At 37.6% G+C, this 16,471-nt stretch overlaps 1 protein-coding gene across 1 annotated transcript in view; it reads left to right on the top strand.

The window, feature by feature from the left end:
- CREBRF (CREB3 regulatory factor) overlaps window positions 1-15,393 on the top strand; it is a 34,258-nt gene extending 18,865 nt beyond the window's left edge. Inside the window, exons 2-9 of the mRNA XM_060765113.2 lie at window positions 353-546; window positions 2,449-2,574; window positions 3,025-4,096; window positions 5,454-5,648; window positions 6,451-6,640; window positions 7,174-7,247; window positions 8,168-8,290; window positions 9,079-15,393. Of these exons, the coding sequence (XP_060621096.1) occupies window positions 433-546; window positions 2,449-2,574; window positions 3,025-4,096; window positions 5,454-5,648; window positions 6,451-6,640; window positions 7,174-7,247; window positions 8,168-8,290; window positions 9,079-9,194 (2,010 nt within the window). The 5' untranslated portion in view covers window positions 353-432 and the 3' untranslated portion in view covers window positions 9,195-15,393. The remainder of the gene's footprint in view (window positions 1-352; window positions 547-2,448; window positions 2,575-3,024; window positions 4,097-5,453; window positions 5,649-6,450; window positions 6,641-7,173; window positions 7,248-8,167; window positions 8,291-9,078) is intronic.
- The last annotated feature ends 1,078 nt before the right edge of the window (window positions 15,394-16,471 follow it).

Raw genomic sequence — 16,471 nt, 5'->3', positions numbered from 1 at the left:
CACCGCACTTATACTATAATCCCATATCCCTCCGACACATCAGCACTTTTAATCCTGTACCCCTACTCCGGCCGGCTCAGTTTTTAATAATGTCTTGTTGTATTGTTACTGTATTTGTTTTCTGCTTAACTGTTTTATTTGCTATGTATTGTATTGTTGTATTGTGTGGGCTTCGGCCTGTTGTAAGCCGCATCGAATCCTTCGGGAGATGCTAGCGGGGTACAAATAAAGTTATAATAATAATAACCTTAATTATATTAGGATTAAGTGACAATAGTCACTTTCTTCAGGAATTCTCAAGCAAGGAATAGTTATTTCAAAAACATGTACGTTTTGGTTTGTTTTTTTGCAGAAAGTCTCCAAAGCAAGAAGAGTTCCATGTAGTTGAAGTGAAGCTTTTTCTAGGAAAAAAAAACTGTGACGCGCCATTGCATGAGTTATATGCTCCCTGTTTACCCTGAAGAAAAGCTGGAACAGAATTTGCAAGGAAACAGAACAAAGCATTTGGACTTGGACTTGGTGGATCTGGACCTGGAAATGCCTCAAGTAAGTACCAATTATTCCTATAGCAAGAACTTGGTACATTTTAGTAGAGGTCGGTTTGAGTGAGTTCAGATGGAAACGATTGAATTCATAAAAATATGCTGCTTTTTAGTGAAACTTCTTGTTCAGTAATGAAGAACCATTCACTTTTAAGTGTTTGTACCAGACAGTAGCAGCTATCAGAGACATTCAGGATGCCAGAAAAAGTGCAACTGGGGTAGAAATATTAGAAGCATTAAATGTGGTCCTCCATACAAATATCTCCAGAATATTACTTAATAAAGAGAGATCAAAAAAGTGATAGCATAGAGGCAGAGGGTCAAAATGGGAATTAAAGATAATGCATACTCCCAACAATTAGCATGTTGTTACAATGGGATTTCCTTACATCACAGCACCCATGTTTACATTCTGATAACAAATAACCCAAGGAAGTGCAAATAAATGCGAGATACAGAGAGCACATGCAAGGGCAAACAGTTGTTTGGCCACCATTTCCAGGGTTCGTTTCTAAATACATACTAAATTCATCATCTAGTTTAACCCAGCATGGAGAAAAGAATTGAATTAAATCATATTTCAGAATGCATGGATAAAGCATTCAGGCCCACCTGCATATCTTTTAGCCAAACAGAAGTGATTTATAAACTGTCCCTTTTTTATGAGGTAGAATGTAATTATTGAGAGCAGCAGTTGCAACAGATATTTAGGTGAACAACTGAGTGATCTTCACAGGAATAGGTAGTTCATGTTGTACTGGTGTGGTGACTGAACAGAGTGCAGAGTTTATGTTACTGGAGAGGCTGCAGGGTACTTTATTTATCGTATCAGGAGCGAACCAATGTATTTGAGAAAACAAAGTTTAAAAAAAATGGCATTCTATTAAATGTCCTTTGAACAGTAGCTGGCCACTTGGAGTGCCTCTGATATTGCTATAAGAAAGTCCTCCATTGAGCATGTGGCAGAGCTCAGGCTGCATTGTAATAGGTAGTCTGTGGTTTGCTCTTCTTCACACTCACATATTGTGGACTCCACTTTATAGTCCCATTTCTTAAGGTTGGTTCTGCATCCCATGGCGCCAGAGCGGTCTGTTCAGCGCCTTCCAAGTTGTCCAGTCTTCTATGTGCCCAGGAGGGAGTCTCTCATTTGGAATCAGCCATGGATTGAGGTGCTAGGTTTTAGTCTGCCACTTTTGGACTCTCGCTTGCTGAAGTACCTCTGTAGATCTTAGAAAACTATTTCATTATTTAAGGCGTTGGCGTGCTAGCTGATACCCAAACAGGGGATGGGTCGGAGATGTCACTGCCTTGATCCTTTCATTATTGGCTGCTACTTCCCGACAGATGTCAGGTGGTGCAATACCAACTAGACAGCATAATTTCTCCAACAGTGTAGGGCTCAGACAGCCTGTGATAATGCACCATGTCTCATTAATAGCCACATCCACTGTTTTAACATGGTGAGATATGTTCCATACTGGGCATGCATACTCAGCAGCAGAGTAGCAAAGCGCAAGGGCAGATGTCTTCACTGTAACTGGTTGTGATCCCCAGGTTGCGACCAGAAGTGGTTCCAGGGTGACTTGACCTTACAGCTTACACAAAACAACAGTATTTACAATTGGCAGGTATTGCTTTTGAGGGATTGGGGGGGGGGGGATATTTTTCAGCCTAAGGACTGAAATCCAATTTGTGAAGAGGATTGAGGCCATTGGCTGAAGCAAAGTAGTCAAGGCCAGGTGTAAATCTTAGCACTTTGTTCCAGTGCAACAACTTTCTGGCATAAAAACCACAGCCGAATTGTATGCATGTCTTCTTCTATGCAATAGGTTTTTTTAAGCTTCTTGTTCTTAAAGGAATAAAGAAAGTGTGATACATTTCAAATTATTTTTATCATTTGCTTTAGCCTAGTGTGAGTGGAATGGATCCTCCTTTTGGAGATGCCTTTCGAAGCCACATGTTTTCAGAGCAGACTCTGATGAGCACAGATCTCTTGGCCAACAGTTCTGACCCAGACTTCATGTATGAATTGGTAAGCTACTTTTACTTTCTTTTTACTGTGTACAGCATAGCTTTCACTTTCTCAAGATCCAGCAAAGTGTTTTTTTTGTTTGTTTTTTTTTCATTTCTGTTGAATTTAATCACTGGTTGAGGAAGGCTGAATTAATCAGCACAATGACAGAAGCCTCTCGACAATGAAAAACTGACAGAAACACTAAAAAAGGATCTTTGAAATACCTTCTAGTAAGGACCTGCTGAGCAGACTTCATACTGTTTAGTTGGAGTGGTGGTGGGGCTTACTGCCTTATAAGTATTTTTATTACTACATTTGGATTATTCCTGCTAGATATTTATAGTTTTGAAGGTATGCATGATCAATTTCACTGATACATTAACCTTTGAGAAATGCCGCTAGGGCTGGAGGGTAGGGGGATAAATTAAATGTGCTGCTGTGTAACTGCCTTCTTTAATGTGCCTACAGGACAGAGGAATGGATTACCAGCCAAGCTCCAGGGACAACCTCTTTTCTGTGGAGGACTGCAAAGATCTTGAGAACTTAGAGTCTTTCACAGATATCCTAGACACTGAACCATCTTTCCCTGCAAACTGGGAACAATGGGACACTTACTCTGAGGATTTGACAAAGTATACCAAGTTAACCAGCTGTGACATTTGGGGAACAAAAGAGGTGGACTATTTGGGCCTTGATGATTTTTCAAGCCCATATCAGGATGAAGAAGTGATAAGTAAAACTCCAACCCTGGCACAGCTCAACAGTGAGGATTCACAGCCGGTCTCAGATCCACTGTGCTACCCGGAATTGCTGTTCAGCGTAAAACAAACTCAGTTGACTTCTTTGCCAATGAAGAAAATCGCAACCAGAGCAGCAGCTCCAGTTTGCTCATCAAAAACTGCACAGGCTGAGACACCTTTATCAGAATTTTCCCAAAAAGCAAGCAAACCTAATCCAAGCACACAAATCATGGTGAAGACCAATGTGTACAGCAATGAGAAGGTGAACATTCATGTAGAATGTAAAGATTATGTGAAAAAGGCAAAAGTAAAGATAAACCCAGCCCACCAGATCAGGTCTGCCATGAACCAGGCCAATTCTGATGCTGCAAAAGAAAACACTTGCTACTGTGGAGCTGTAGCAAAGAAGCAAGAGCGGAAAGTGAATGACTCCCTTCAGACTCCCACTACTCCTGTGTTGCCTTTTAAAGAGACTCAAGCTTTGCTTCTCACTCCACCTCAAGAAACTCCAGAACATATTGTAGAGGACAGCAGCATCTCTGCCAGCACATCTGTTTCCGATCCTTCACAGAAGAAAGAAGAACACAATTACTCCCTCTTTGTCACCGATGCTTTGGGTGAGCAAGCTGGCAAAGCTGAGGCAGAGGAAGAGGAAGAGGAAGAAGAAGAAGAGGATGTAGATGATGAAGACCACGATGAGGGCTTCGGAAGTGAGCATGAATTGTCTGAAAATGATGAAGAGGAGGATGACTATGAAGATGACAAAGATGATGACATCAGCGATACTTTTTCTGAACCAGGTAATTTGGCTTCTTAGGGACGTGTGTGCCTTTTGAATTGGTATGTTGACAGAGACAGTGATCTACAAAATTATGTATATCTCATGTAATTATACTTTGTACGATTGGTGCTGGTCACAAATGCATTCTGTACAAAGGTTATTTTCTATTTATTTTTATGTATTTATTGTGTCAGAAGCAAATTGAGGGTACAGTTGTAATTTATTTTAAAAACACAAACAAAGTTAAAAACTTGGAATTATACTAAATGTCCTTTGACCAGAAACTGGCCACTTGGAGTGCCTCTGGTGTGGCTGTAAGAAGATCCTCCATTGTGTGTGGAAGGGCTCAGGCTGCATTGTAGTAGGTGGTCTGTGGTTTGCTCTTCTCCAAACTCACATGTTGTGGACTCCACTTTATGGCCCCATTTCTTAAGGTTAGCTCTGCACCTCATGGTGCCAGAGCGCAGTCTGTTCAGTGCCTTCCAAGTTGCCCAGCCTTCTGTGTCCCCAGGAGGGAGTTGCTCATCGGGTATCAGCCATTGTTTGAGGTTTCGGGTTTTAACCTGCCACTTTTGGACTCTCACTTGCTGAGGTGTTCCTGCAGGTATTACCCTTTAACAAGATGCAACCTCCTGCCAATTAAAAAGCTATTTCTTGATTTAAGACATTGGCATGCTGGCTGATATCCAAACAGAGGCTGGGCTGGAGATGTCACTTCCTTGGTCCTTGAGGATGCTTGCCATAGATGCAGGCGAAACGTCAGGAGAAATGCCTCTCTAGAACATGGCTCTATAGCCCGAAAAAACCCACAAGAACCTAGAAAATGAGAGTTTGAGGGTGCTTCAGAAATAGTAAGTTGGGAGTTTACTTTTTCAGACAGAATACCACGGCGGTTTCTAGTATGGAAATCAAAGGAAAAATCATCAAAGGATCTACAGAGTGATTCCACTTCACACTTTTGTTCATGCCTGTATGTGCACTGTATGTCATTCCCTATATACGAACATTTGCCTTTTCTAAAACAAAAGAGGTAGCAATCTTACTAAAGTGAGCACTCATTGAAAGAGAAGCAGAGATGGCAGGGAAGTGAAGTTGGCTCCAGACTCCACTTAAGATGTGGACTCTTGAAAAGGCCTTCCCCAACTTCGCATCTGGAAGCAGGTTGCCAAATAAAAGCTCTGACATTTCTCCAGCAGCAGTGAGCTTGAAGAAGGGTTGGCAGGTTGGCAGTTTCTTCCACTGTTCAAAGCCCCATTCTCCTTTTATTCTTCTCTCTCTTTTGTATCCCTGTTGCTAAGTGTGGCCTCTTTCCTCCAGGCCTGGTATTCTTGCTTTGAAAAAAAAGTTAGAGCTAAAATTCTATATATATATTTTAGGGTATGAAAATGATTCTGTGGAGGACTTGAAAGAAATGACTGCAATATCTTGTCGAAAAAGAGGCAAGCGGAGATACTTCTGGGAATACAGTGAGCAGCTGACGCCATCACAACAAGAGAAAATGCTGAGGCCGTCAGAATGGAATCGAGATACATTGCCAAGTAACATGTATCAGAAGAATGGGCTACATCATGGTAAGGAACAATTTGCTGGTAGGTTGCAAGGATATACTCAATAGGTTGAGTAGGTTGCAATCCATTGCTTGCAAATGCATGTGTGTGCCCTTTCTAAAGCTTGTATGAACACTTTGATTTGTTTGAACTGCTTGTGGAACATCTTCCTCAGTCTTCCTCTGTCTCAAGTTGGAGTATAACATATAGTCAAGAGAAAAATAATGTGGACTGAATTAAAGAGAAATGGAGCCAGCAAGAAATCTATTCTCTGCAGCTGTCCGTAATGTTTTAAAGCAGTTTCTTACACTGTACCTGTTTGTTTTACATCTTGGCAATTTATTGAGAGGGTGGTGTTATTGGTTGTCAGAAAAAGCCACAAGAGTTCACACTACTTGTGGCAAAGGGTCGCAATATTTCTTGTTTCTCTACCGTATGCTGACAGTTGCTAAAGGTCTGCATTTCTGATTTTGCTGTAGATACAGACTAATAATTTTATGTTTGCTTTTATATATTTCTGTCATTTTGGTGGTCATTTCAAATGTAAATAGCTATCTTTTCAGAGAGCATATAACACATTTTAAAATAAGGACAACATCACATAGTGTATGCGGTGTAGCGATAATTTTGTCTGGCTTTCCCTCTTGTGGCCAAAACTTTCTGTTTTATTTTCTGTTTTGCATCCAATGATCTGTACAACTCTCTCAGCCAAATCGGATTCTGTATAGTACTGTGAAAGTAGCACATGTAGATTAAAAAGTATTTATATAGTTTGAGTATATCCTTGCAACCTATTAGATAACCTCATGTGTTTGTATTTTAAAAGGCAAGTATGCTGTAAAGAAGTCTCGGAGGACTGATGTGGAAGATCTGACACCTAATCCTAAAAAACTACTTCAGATTGGGAATGAATTGAGGAAGTTAAATAAAGTCATCAGTGATTTGACCCCAGTCAGCGAACTTCCATTAACAGCTAGACCACGGTCAAGGAAAGAAAAAAACAAGCTGGCTTCCAGGTAACGAGGCATGAAATATAAATAATGAAATCGCTTCCTGTTAAGATTATGCCCTCTCCAAGGGAAAGCCTTGGCATGCTTTTTTAGGCAGATGTATCAGGAAGAAATCAAAGCATCTAATTTATCCATCATGCAAGTCTGATCTTTGCACCCGAGAAGATGGACCTAAAGAGAATTGTGCATATGGTTGCCAGTTTTTTCTCTCTCAACAACTTTTCAAATTTCATATTCAATCAGTTTTTTTCAGTTTATCCTGATGTGGTTTGTGCAACCTGCCAGAAATATTTTGGTAACGTAACAGTGTATTTTTATAGATGGCATAAAACTCAGTGATGGAAAGTTTGCCATAAATACTTGTGGATGTGTGCTAATTTTGTCAGGAAAAGGGAACATTACAAGCAAAATATTAGTTATTTCACAGTGTCTTGGCTACTAGATAATAGCAGTCATGACTTCTAGGTTGTGTGTATTATAAATTCTCTGTAACTGGGTGGATATCTTCACTTGCCTTTTTCTGTTTAACAATCTCACAGGGCTTGTCGGTTGAAGAAGAAAGCTCAATATGAAGCTAACAAAGTAAAACTATGGGGTCTCAATACTGAATATGGTGAGTTTTTGAACAGGGAAAACCTTTCATTTGTAATCCTATTTCCTGAACCATATGAGGTTTCTTGTCAGTTCAATAATACTCTGAAGCCTGATTGTTTTCTTAAGCATGCTGTTTTGTCACAGTAAGCCATCAAGTTCTACTGTTGACTTTTGGGCACGTGTCTAAATGCTTAATTGGTAGGTTAATCTGTCTATAGAAGATAACGAGAGCATTAAAGATTTAATTGTGAACAAAGACTTTTTCTATCACTCCTACCAAAAGGCAATATGGGCAATGTGGGAGAGGGTCTTCTAAGTCAAGGTTTTAAACTTTTCCCACTTGCAGCCCCTTTCCTCCTGGTAGTTTTTGCATAAACTCAGGTATATGCATATATATAAAGTAGGTATAGAAACCAAACATTTACTGATAGTAAATCAGCATTTCCAAGGCTGCGAAACAGGCTGGTTTTTCTTTTTGTGGAATACAGCTGAAGCCATTTCTGAAGAGCCCACTATAATGTTGTTGCTTACAGATTTGTATAAACGTCTCGGTGGCATTCTGAAACCTTATGCTGTTGCCAAAATTTTAGAGACCCAAGCATTGTGCTAAGAGGAGCCCATTTGAGTTCAGGTCCCACTGTTTAAGAAGCAGTGGTCTAAGTTATGGGTGCCTCTCTTGTGGAACTTCCTCCACAAGGTGCTCACCTGGTTCCAGTATAAAAGTCTTCTAGGTGCCAAGCAAAAACTGTTTTGGATTTGTTGCTCATGGCATATGTTTCCTGTTCTGTCTATTTTTAGCTGTTCTTTTGCATTTCTGCTATGTTGTTATTTGCTGCTGTGACTTGCTCTGAACATTTTGAATTGAAAAGCTATTAAGTCCTCTTTCCCAAAGGTGTTGCATTGTGGTAGGTTTACACTGTTGCTTTATCTCTTCTGTAGATAACTTACTGTTTGTGATCAACTCTATCAAGCAAGAAATTGTAAATAGAGTTCAGAATCCTAAAGATGACAGAGTATCCAATATGGGTCAGAAGCTTGATGTCCTTATTAAAGATACTCTTGGTAAGTAATCAAATGCAGTACTATTCATGAGCAACAAATGAAAAGACTCCTTTAATTTTAGCATTGCAAATAATGCTAGTTCAAATTGTGTGACTTTAAACAAAGCTTTTTTGTTATTCATATACAGTATACTGGGATTAGAGATGGAAAGACCTAATGCAAACCTGTATTTCTGACTGGCACCTGTCCAATCTGAACTTGATAACTGTAAAGGAAATGTCAAACATCCTCAGGAGAAAGCTTGCTCCTATAGTTTGTTTTTACTGTTACTGTGTCTACATTTTTCTGTGGTGTTACTGAAATCTGTTATTCTTATTTTAACTTCAGCCCCTAAAATAGTTATTTATTACTTTAGTAATTTCGAAATTTCACATTTCTCCCCTATGTGATCCCCCTTTCTTCAAAACACACTTCATGCTTTCTTACATTATTTTATCTCTTCTCTGATTCTTTTCCAGTTGGTCAACACCCTGTTTATCCGTCTTTTGGCTACCCTAATATTGTGCACAGTACTCCAAATTATTTTTTGTTTTTTTACATCTCTGATCTTTTAAAACACATCTTAGCATCACAGAGTGGCTTTTCCAAATGTCCTCTGTTTGTAACACTAGCTCCTTCCATCGTTTTTCTTTCTCTTTTATGAGAAAAGATGAAATAGTTGCATACAGTCTTTCGATTGGTGGCTTTTGGGAGTCCTTTATCTGTAAGCACCCAAGACTCAGTATGCCAAATGGAACAGAGATGTTCTAAGTATGGTTTTGAGGATAATTCTTTGTTCATTCTTCCAGGGCCACCAGTGTCTGGACAAACGTCAGAATTTGTGAACCAGGTCTTAGAAAAAACCGCAGAAGGAGATCCTACAGGAGGTCTTGTAGGACTACGAATACCAACATCAAAAGTTTAGTAGACATCACTTTATCCATTCAGTTTGGACAGCGCTCTGCCTGTGTTATGTACTACATTGTAAAATTTATTCAGGTCTGCATGCGGATTTAGCATTCTGTAAAACACAATTTTAAGTTCCATCATTTTTCTTCTTTTAATAACAATGTAGTAAAATAGGTGAAAGCATGATGTAAAATGCTTAATGTGTTTTGGAGCATAAACCTTGTAGTTTTAAGCCTGCTTCTGGCATAAATGTGTGATGGCTACATACTCATTTCAAACTTAAGTTTATCTAGGACCAGACTATATAACTTATATACAAGCAAAACATATTTTTGCAAACAAAAATCTCACAAAATGCCAAACATTAAGGCAGGTTTATGCTCCAAATAAATCAAAAGTGTAAACTCATGTTGTTTTTCCAAGAATTATTGCTTTTTTGTTCTAAATTAAAACAGTAAGTTTTCTTTGCAACCATAATTTGTACATAGCACACCTGGCATAAAGCTAGTGTGCCATATTAAAAAAAAACCATAATTTTCACGGTATTTAAATGTCTGTGCAAGTAAGAAAAAAATGTATACTCTTTGTGCCTTGTAATGGGGGAGGGAGGGGGGACAAGTATAACCATAAATGGTGAAGATTTTGTATAATGAGAAAACCTTGTTGGGAATTGAAGATGTACAGATGGTCTCATGGATTTTAATGTATTTGTTCCAGCTGTTACAAATGTTTGAATGTATATAGGAATATGTTGAAAATGTAGATATGCCACAGAGTCTATGTATTGTATAAAAAGATGGCTCTAGAAAACTCATTTTCGGTACTTGGCCGGAAGAAAACAAATACTTGCACATTAATGCGATTGTTTATTTTTGTACCAAAGACAAATGCAACTGATATGGCAAACTGCCAGTTTAAGTAAAGTTTTGCACAGCTTACATGATACTGTACTGAATGTATAAAAAGAAAAAAAACTTAAAGGTCAGGGTTAGGGATCTTACTGAACTGTGAATTTCTTTCTTTCTCTTTGGGTCCAATTATCTACAGAAGGAGCGTTCATACATAAATATTATTTTGCTGTTCCTCTAGTTGGCTTCATAGTAGATAAGTTGGGCATCTAGAAGTCTGTAAATCCTTTTTTCTGCACTTACAGTAGAAATTTTAATATATTTGGATTTTAGTAAGCTACTGGTAGAACAGAGTTTAACTTTGGGAATTAAAAATTTAGCTTGTACTATACTTCCACCAAACAACCAAAATAAAATATTTTTATTATAATGTGTATATATGTAAAGAACGAAAAGCTGCAAATACCTAAATTCCTTAGTTGCCACTTTTCCAGTTGTTGTATTATTGTGCATGTGATGTTTCCAAGGATCAACACAGGCTTAAAAAAGAATTTATAGATTTTATATTTTTGTACAGATATTTCAACTAGCTTCTTCAAACTTCTATGTGACTTATTGTTAACTCGTAGTTTCTATGATTGGGTGAATACAAACGTGTGTGAAGTTTGACTCATGAGAGTCTGCTTTTAGTCAGTGTTAAAGTACCAATGAAAAGCTTTATCTCTCAATGAGAAAGTTGTTTATGTCAAGACAGGATCATTATCTGGTTTCATGAATGCCTTTCTTCCCCTTTGCTTGACACATAGATGACTCTATGACACTGTTTACTAAGCATACCAAATAATTTAGATGTAGCTTGTGAAGGTTTTCCCTTAATTCTTTATAAATACATGTAGTGTGATTCCTTGCACCTAAATGGAAATTTGGAATCTGTGCCATTGCTGGTGGTGCACAAACAATGTTTTGGGGAAGGCCAATATACCACTACAGAGTTCTATTTTACCCCAAACCTTTCCTCCCTCTCTTTCATACTGCTTCTTTCTCTTATCTTTTAAAAAAGAATATCACAGATGTTTGCAAAATGTCAGCTGAAGCTTGCTTGTCAGTGTGGCATAAAGATCTTTGAGGAATGTAGTGGTGTGTCTGTGAGCCTGAAATAATGCTGGCGTATCAAGAGCTCTATCTGGCTTCCAAGTTGTAGAATTATGCCTTCTGACTATTTTACATATACCTCCCAAGTTTGACATAGTGTTTCATTTCACTAGGGTATTTCAAAGGGTATTTAAATACCGTTCATGGCTGTGATCCTGACACTGGGTCAGAACAGCATGGAAAGGATGCTCCCTAAAATTGATACTGCTATTTGGCAATCTGAACAATGTGTGTCAAGCTAAACTGACAAGATATTCTATCCCTTTTATGGTAGTTCAGGCTCCTCTGAGCTAAAACTGCTTTTGCAGCTTTTTGTGTCTGTGCATGTCAGAAAACCAGAATATGATTTTGATCTAGCATTGATAAACAGACCTTGAATCTTTAGTGGATTCCGTACCCTTGCATTTCAGTGTTTTCTATGTATTAAGTTATAGTCGAAAAGCTTTTAAATAGTTGAGCTTTTTAATGGTGACACTTTATTTTGTATCTATTTATATATGTGTGTATATCTTAGAAAAGCACTTTGTTTAAAAAAGAAAAAAATATATTGCATTTTATATGATTCCTGCCATTTGCTGCTAACTCTGGGCTGGTCAGAATGCTGCAGCGATACTTGATCTAAATAAAACCTGGCAGTAAAATGTAGAGTAAAAAACAAGACCTTTGCTGGTTTAACCTTATTGTAAAGATGACATAGGCAAGCTGTGCAGCTTTACATTTTAACCAGGGGACTCTGTGGCATTTAAAACAGTCTAGAAATGGTTGTACTTTTAATGCCAGTAACAATCTGCTTCCTCTAGTGTCATTGAATATACGTTTAGTGTATAATTATCACAATTTTTTTTAAAAAAAAAAAACAACCAAATGTTCATGTTTTGTTTGGAAAAACTGTGGCATGCATTTTTGGATGATTATCTTTAGAGGAACTCTCTAAAGGTTCTCAGTGTTCATACATGGTATGTGGATCTTATTGAAGTCTTTGGTCACTTTTTGAGTGTAGGCATTGTGAATATCCTAATGTCATCCAAAAGCAATTACACGCTTTATTTTTAAAAGAAGTACTAAACTCTTTCATACACTGGATTCTTTAGAGTTTGTTTCCATATTAAAGCATGCTCTTGCTAAAAAAAATGTCGGTCTGAAACTGAGTGCCACACTTCTATTTTTGAACAGATATAATGATCTACTTACTCTGTACCATGTATAGTTCTTGTCCTTTGCCCATTTTCTCCATTGACAGATTATGATGTGGCTTTATATTGTGCCTTACTTGTATATTAGAACCAAGTTTATTTTTCATTCCCCAGGACTCCTTAAGCCCTTGAACCCTTTTGGAAGCAAAGTACAATAAAGCATCATGAAGGAACTTCAAATAGATCTGATTTAAAGTTGTATTGATAGTTTGTACTGGCATAGGGTGACCAATTTTTCAGTGGTCTTGGAAAACAGGATTTTTTATAGTAATTCCACTACATTTTACAAAAGCTTTTCTGCCTTTTCTTGAATTTATCAAGCACATCTTGATATTTAACTTTCTGGGGCTCATTAGTACTAGTCGTCTGGCTAGTTCAGGGCTGGCTCTTTCCACGCTTGTCCAGCATCAGTGCAAACAGTGACACTCTTGTAGGAATCAGACACCGGTATAACAAGTTCATTGGTTTGGTCAGTAATTTGTTTTTAACTTAGACTGAAGTGTCGTGGGAAAGAGCAAAAACTATTTCTATAACTGATTAAAGGTCTCTTGAATAATCTTAAAGCAACAGACATTTCTCAAATACCGTACTGTCAGTGTGGGTTTCACTTAAGTCTGTACCATTTTTCTGATGTTTGCCTTTATTAATAAATCTGCTTGTTTATTCACAAATGTCAATAACTGATATATTGTTTCTCTTATGTAAGTCTTTTAAATATAGCTAGTTTTAAAATGGTAATAGCCTCCTATCTGTTTTTGATGGGTTTTCTTACAAGTTGCCTTCAGCAGAATAGCATAGCCAGTCTGTTCCTTGACTTATTTTAGCAGTCTTCCTGGAATTCTAGGTTGAGGCACAGTCAAAGTACATAATAACAGAAGTTCAGGCCTTCAGGCCTGAATTTTACTCATGTCTAATCATTATTTCTTTTTTTGAAAGTAAGGTTCTAGTTATGGAATCATCTAGTTTAATCTGCTACCAGTGGAAGCCTACATTTTGGTGTAGCTGACTCTTGCACATGTGTGCAGGGTGTGTTTATTTGTTTGTTTGCTTCTATTTTGTTTTCCCTAAGGGATTGTGCAAAACACATTTCAATCAAGAATTAATCTGAAAGCTGATTCCTTTAAAAATGCATTTCAGGGCATTATCACATTGAGAGAACAATACTTAGGGATATTTCCAGTGCAAATGGAATGATTTGTCTACATTGCAGAAATGGCACTTTAGCATATACTTCCTTCACAGAATTCTAAACTTCATTGAATCTCATCAATAATTATGTTCTTGTTATCTCCATTTTCCCCAATTGGGTTTCATATAGTAAATGGGTGTTCATGCAACCTTTAGGTTTTCACAAACTTCCACAAGGGCATTCTGATTTTTTCCTCCAATCCCTAAACACACTTTTTAAAAAGCAATCCAATTTGATCTGGATGGGTCTTACTTCCATGCTAAATGTATCCAGGGTTGTAGCCTCAGTACCTTTAGAAAAGCAGTAAGTAAAAACTCGACTTCAGTAGTCATTGTCTTCAGGAGCTAATCAGATACTTTTGGTAGTAAGTCAGTAATTGATATTCCCTGTTTATTGCAGTGTCTTAACATGCTTCTGAACACGGAGGATTTTGTTAACTGCTCCAGTTAATAGCCATTGCTATCAGCGCCTATATATGTACATCTCCTAGAGTCAATGGACCTATTCTAATTAGGAGTAGCCATTGGATTTAGACTTTTAGGTTTGAATTTTAAACATATTCTTAAGCACCACATACATGCAGTAACTTGAATAAATTAGGTTTGCCTATATATTATTTAAAGATTAAAATGCATAGACAAAGCTGTGTTCATTTGGAATATATGTATGCAAAGGGATTTTGAAGCACTTTAGAGACTGTGAGAATGATGTTGGTAGCATAAGCCCTTGTACAGAAAATCTTGCATCTGAAAAAGTAGCTTAGTCTGTGGAAGCTCAGGTTAACAAATTCATTCTCAGTTATTCTGTAGGGTGCTTCAAGATTCTTTTGCATAATAAAGAATTAAAGAGCAGCTGAAGTTAAGTCTTACTTTAACAAGTTAGTATGCAAGCATGCAAGTCAGGATCCCACTCATATAAGCATGAGTATTAGCCACTCACATAAAAATAAAAATTAAGTAAAGGATGACCCCGGTATCCACAGAGGATTTGTTCCAAGACCCCATGGATGCCTGACACTGGATAACTACAAACCCTATATTTTGACTATACTCAGGCTGGTAGCGTACCATGGAACCACACTGGAATATCTAGAGAGGCCCACAAACATTTCTGGGGATGGGAGTCATGTTTTTGAAGTGTGGGTAAGTGACTTTTAAATCCATGGATAAGAGGGTTGTAAGGGAATCAAGGTAGTTTTAACTAAATATGAAAGCAGCTTAGTTCCCTCTGAGAAATGAAGAACAAAGTAATGTCTAGTCATTGTTTTTGGAATCTATTCCACACATTTGAATTTTCAACATCTTGCCCTGCTTTATACAGATTGAATATGCATTTTGATATATTTGTATTTTCAAAGTGAACTATGGCTACAATCCTAAGTATACTTATCTGGAAGTGGGGCCCACTAAATGTTATATGCTTCAAAATGAGGGTTTTAGGGTTGGGATGTAAGGCTGATGGCACTTACAAAACACAGCAACATTTTAAAAGGCAAAGAAAAACACCAATATTAACAGCTTATATGCTTGGGATCATGTTTGTAATGCTGTTAACATTCTGTAGTCCATTTCCAACTGGAGCTCAGAAAATGTATTGAAGATCTTGTCTTGTTTAGAAAAAAAATCTTGTTTAAAAGCATGATCTGTTTGCAACTTTTATAATGTTTAATGTTGTGTAATTTTCCCTTTTTTTTAAAAAAAAAAAAGGCACAATTCAAAAATTTATTTGTTTACTCTGTCACCATTGAGCCCAAGCATTTCTATTCAGATACAAACTCATCAATGTATGCAACATCCTTTGTAATTGAAAATAAATTGTGAAGAGAAGTTCTGACATTATGGTGACTTTCGTGTGTTTTATGTCTGAAATACTTAGATCTTAAGTTGTAAAGTAAATGCGTTTGTTACAAAACATATACAGTATATAGAAGCAACCGAAGTGTCAGCCCTGATTATTAAAATCCACCATTCTTTCATTAAGAAATATAGACCAAAAATAAATAAATGACTGAGATAATGGAATAGAAGGCATGCTTACCAAATGACACCAAATTGAGAGGGATCTCTAATATCCCAGCGGACAGGATCAGAATCCAAAATGACCTAGACAGATTAGAGAGCTGGGCCAAAACTAACAAAATGGATTTCAACAGGGAGAAATGTAAGGGAATACGTACATTTAGACAGAAACAATGAAATGCACAGATATAGGATGGGTGACACTTGCCTTGATAAAAGTTCGCCTGAAAGTAATTTAGAAGTTAGTAAACCATAAGCTAAATATGCAGCAGCTAAAAAGGCCAATGTAATTCTATGTTACATCAATAAGAGTATAGTGTAAAATTCCAAGGAAGTCAAAGTCCCACTCTATTCTACTTTACCCAGACCTCGCCTGGAGTCCTGTGTCCAGCTCTGGGCACCACAATTTAAGAGAGATATTGACAAGCTGGGATATGTCCTGAGGAGAGCCAAACTGATCCAAGGTCTGAAAGCCTAGCCCTATGAATAGTGGCTTGAGCAGTTAGATACGTTTAAGATTGAGATGACAGCCACGTACAAATATTTGAAAAGATGTCATATTGAAGAGGAAGAAGTCTTGTTTTCTACTATTTCGGAAAAGATATGGAAAAACAATCACACTGCAGGAAAAGAGATTCCACTTAAACATTAGGGAAATTTTCCTAAAAGTAAAAGCTGTTTGACAGGGGAAATTCCTTTTTTGGGGCTTTTTAGACAGAGACTGAACAGTCATCTGTTAGGAGTGTTCTGAGTATAATTCATGGACTCCATGGTCCTTGGGGTCTCTTCCAACTCTAGTTCCATGCAATGTTACCAACCTAAGTCTGTGCTGACTAAAGTTTTAGTATTTTGACACCTATATGGATCTATCTGTAGATTATGTGGCGTAATGA

Source organism: Anolis sagrei, chromosome 2 (genome assembly GCF_037176765.1).
Source record: "Anolis sagrei isolate rAnoSag1 chromosome 2, rAnoSag1.mat, whole genome shotgun sequence".
Taxonomy (NCBI): domain Eukaryota; kingdom Metazoa; phylum Chordata; class Lepidosauria; order Squamata; family Dactyloidae; genus Anolis; species Anolis sagrei.
Note: the sequence above shows the minus strand (reverse complement) of the source record. Positions and strands in the feature narration are given on the sequence as shown.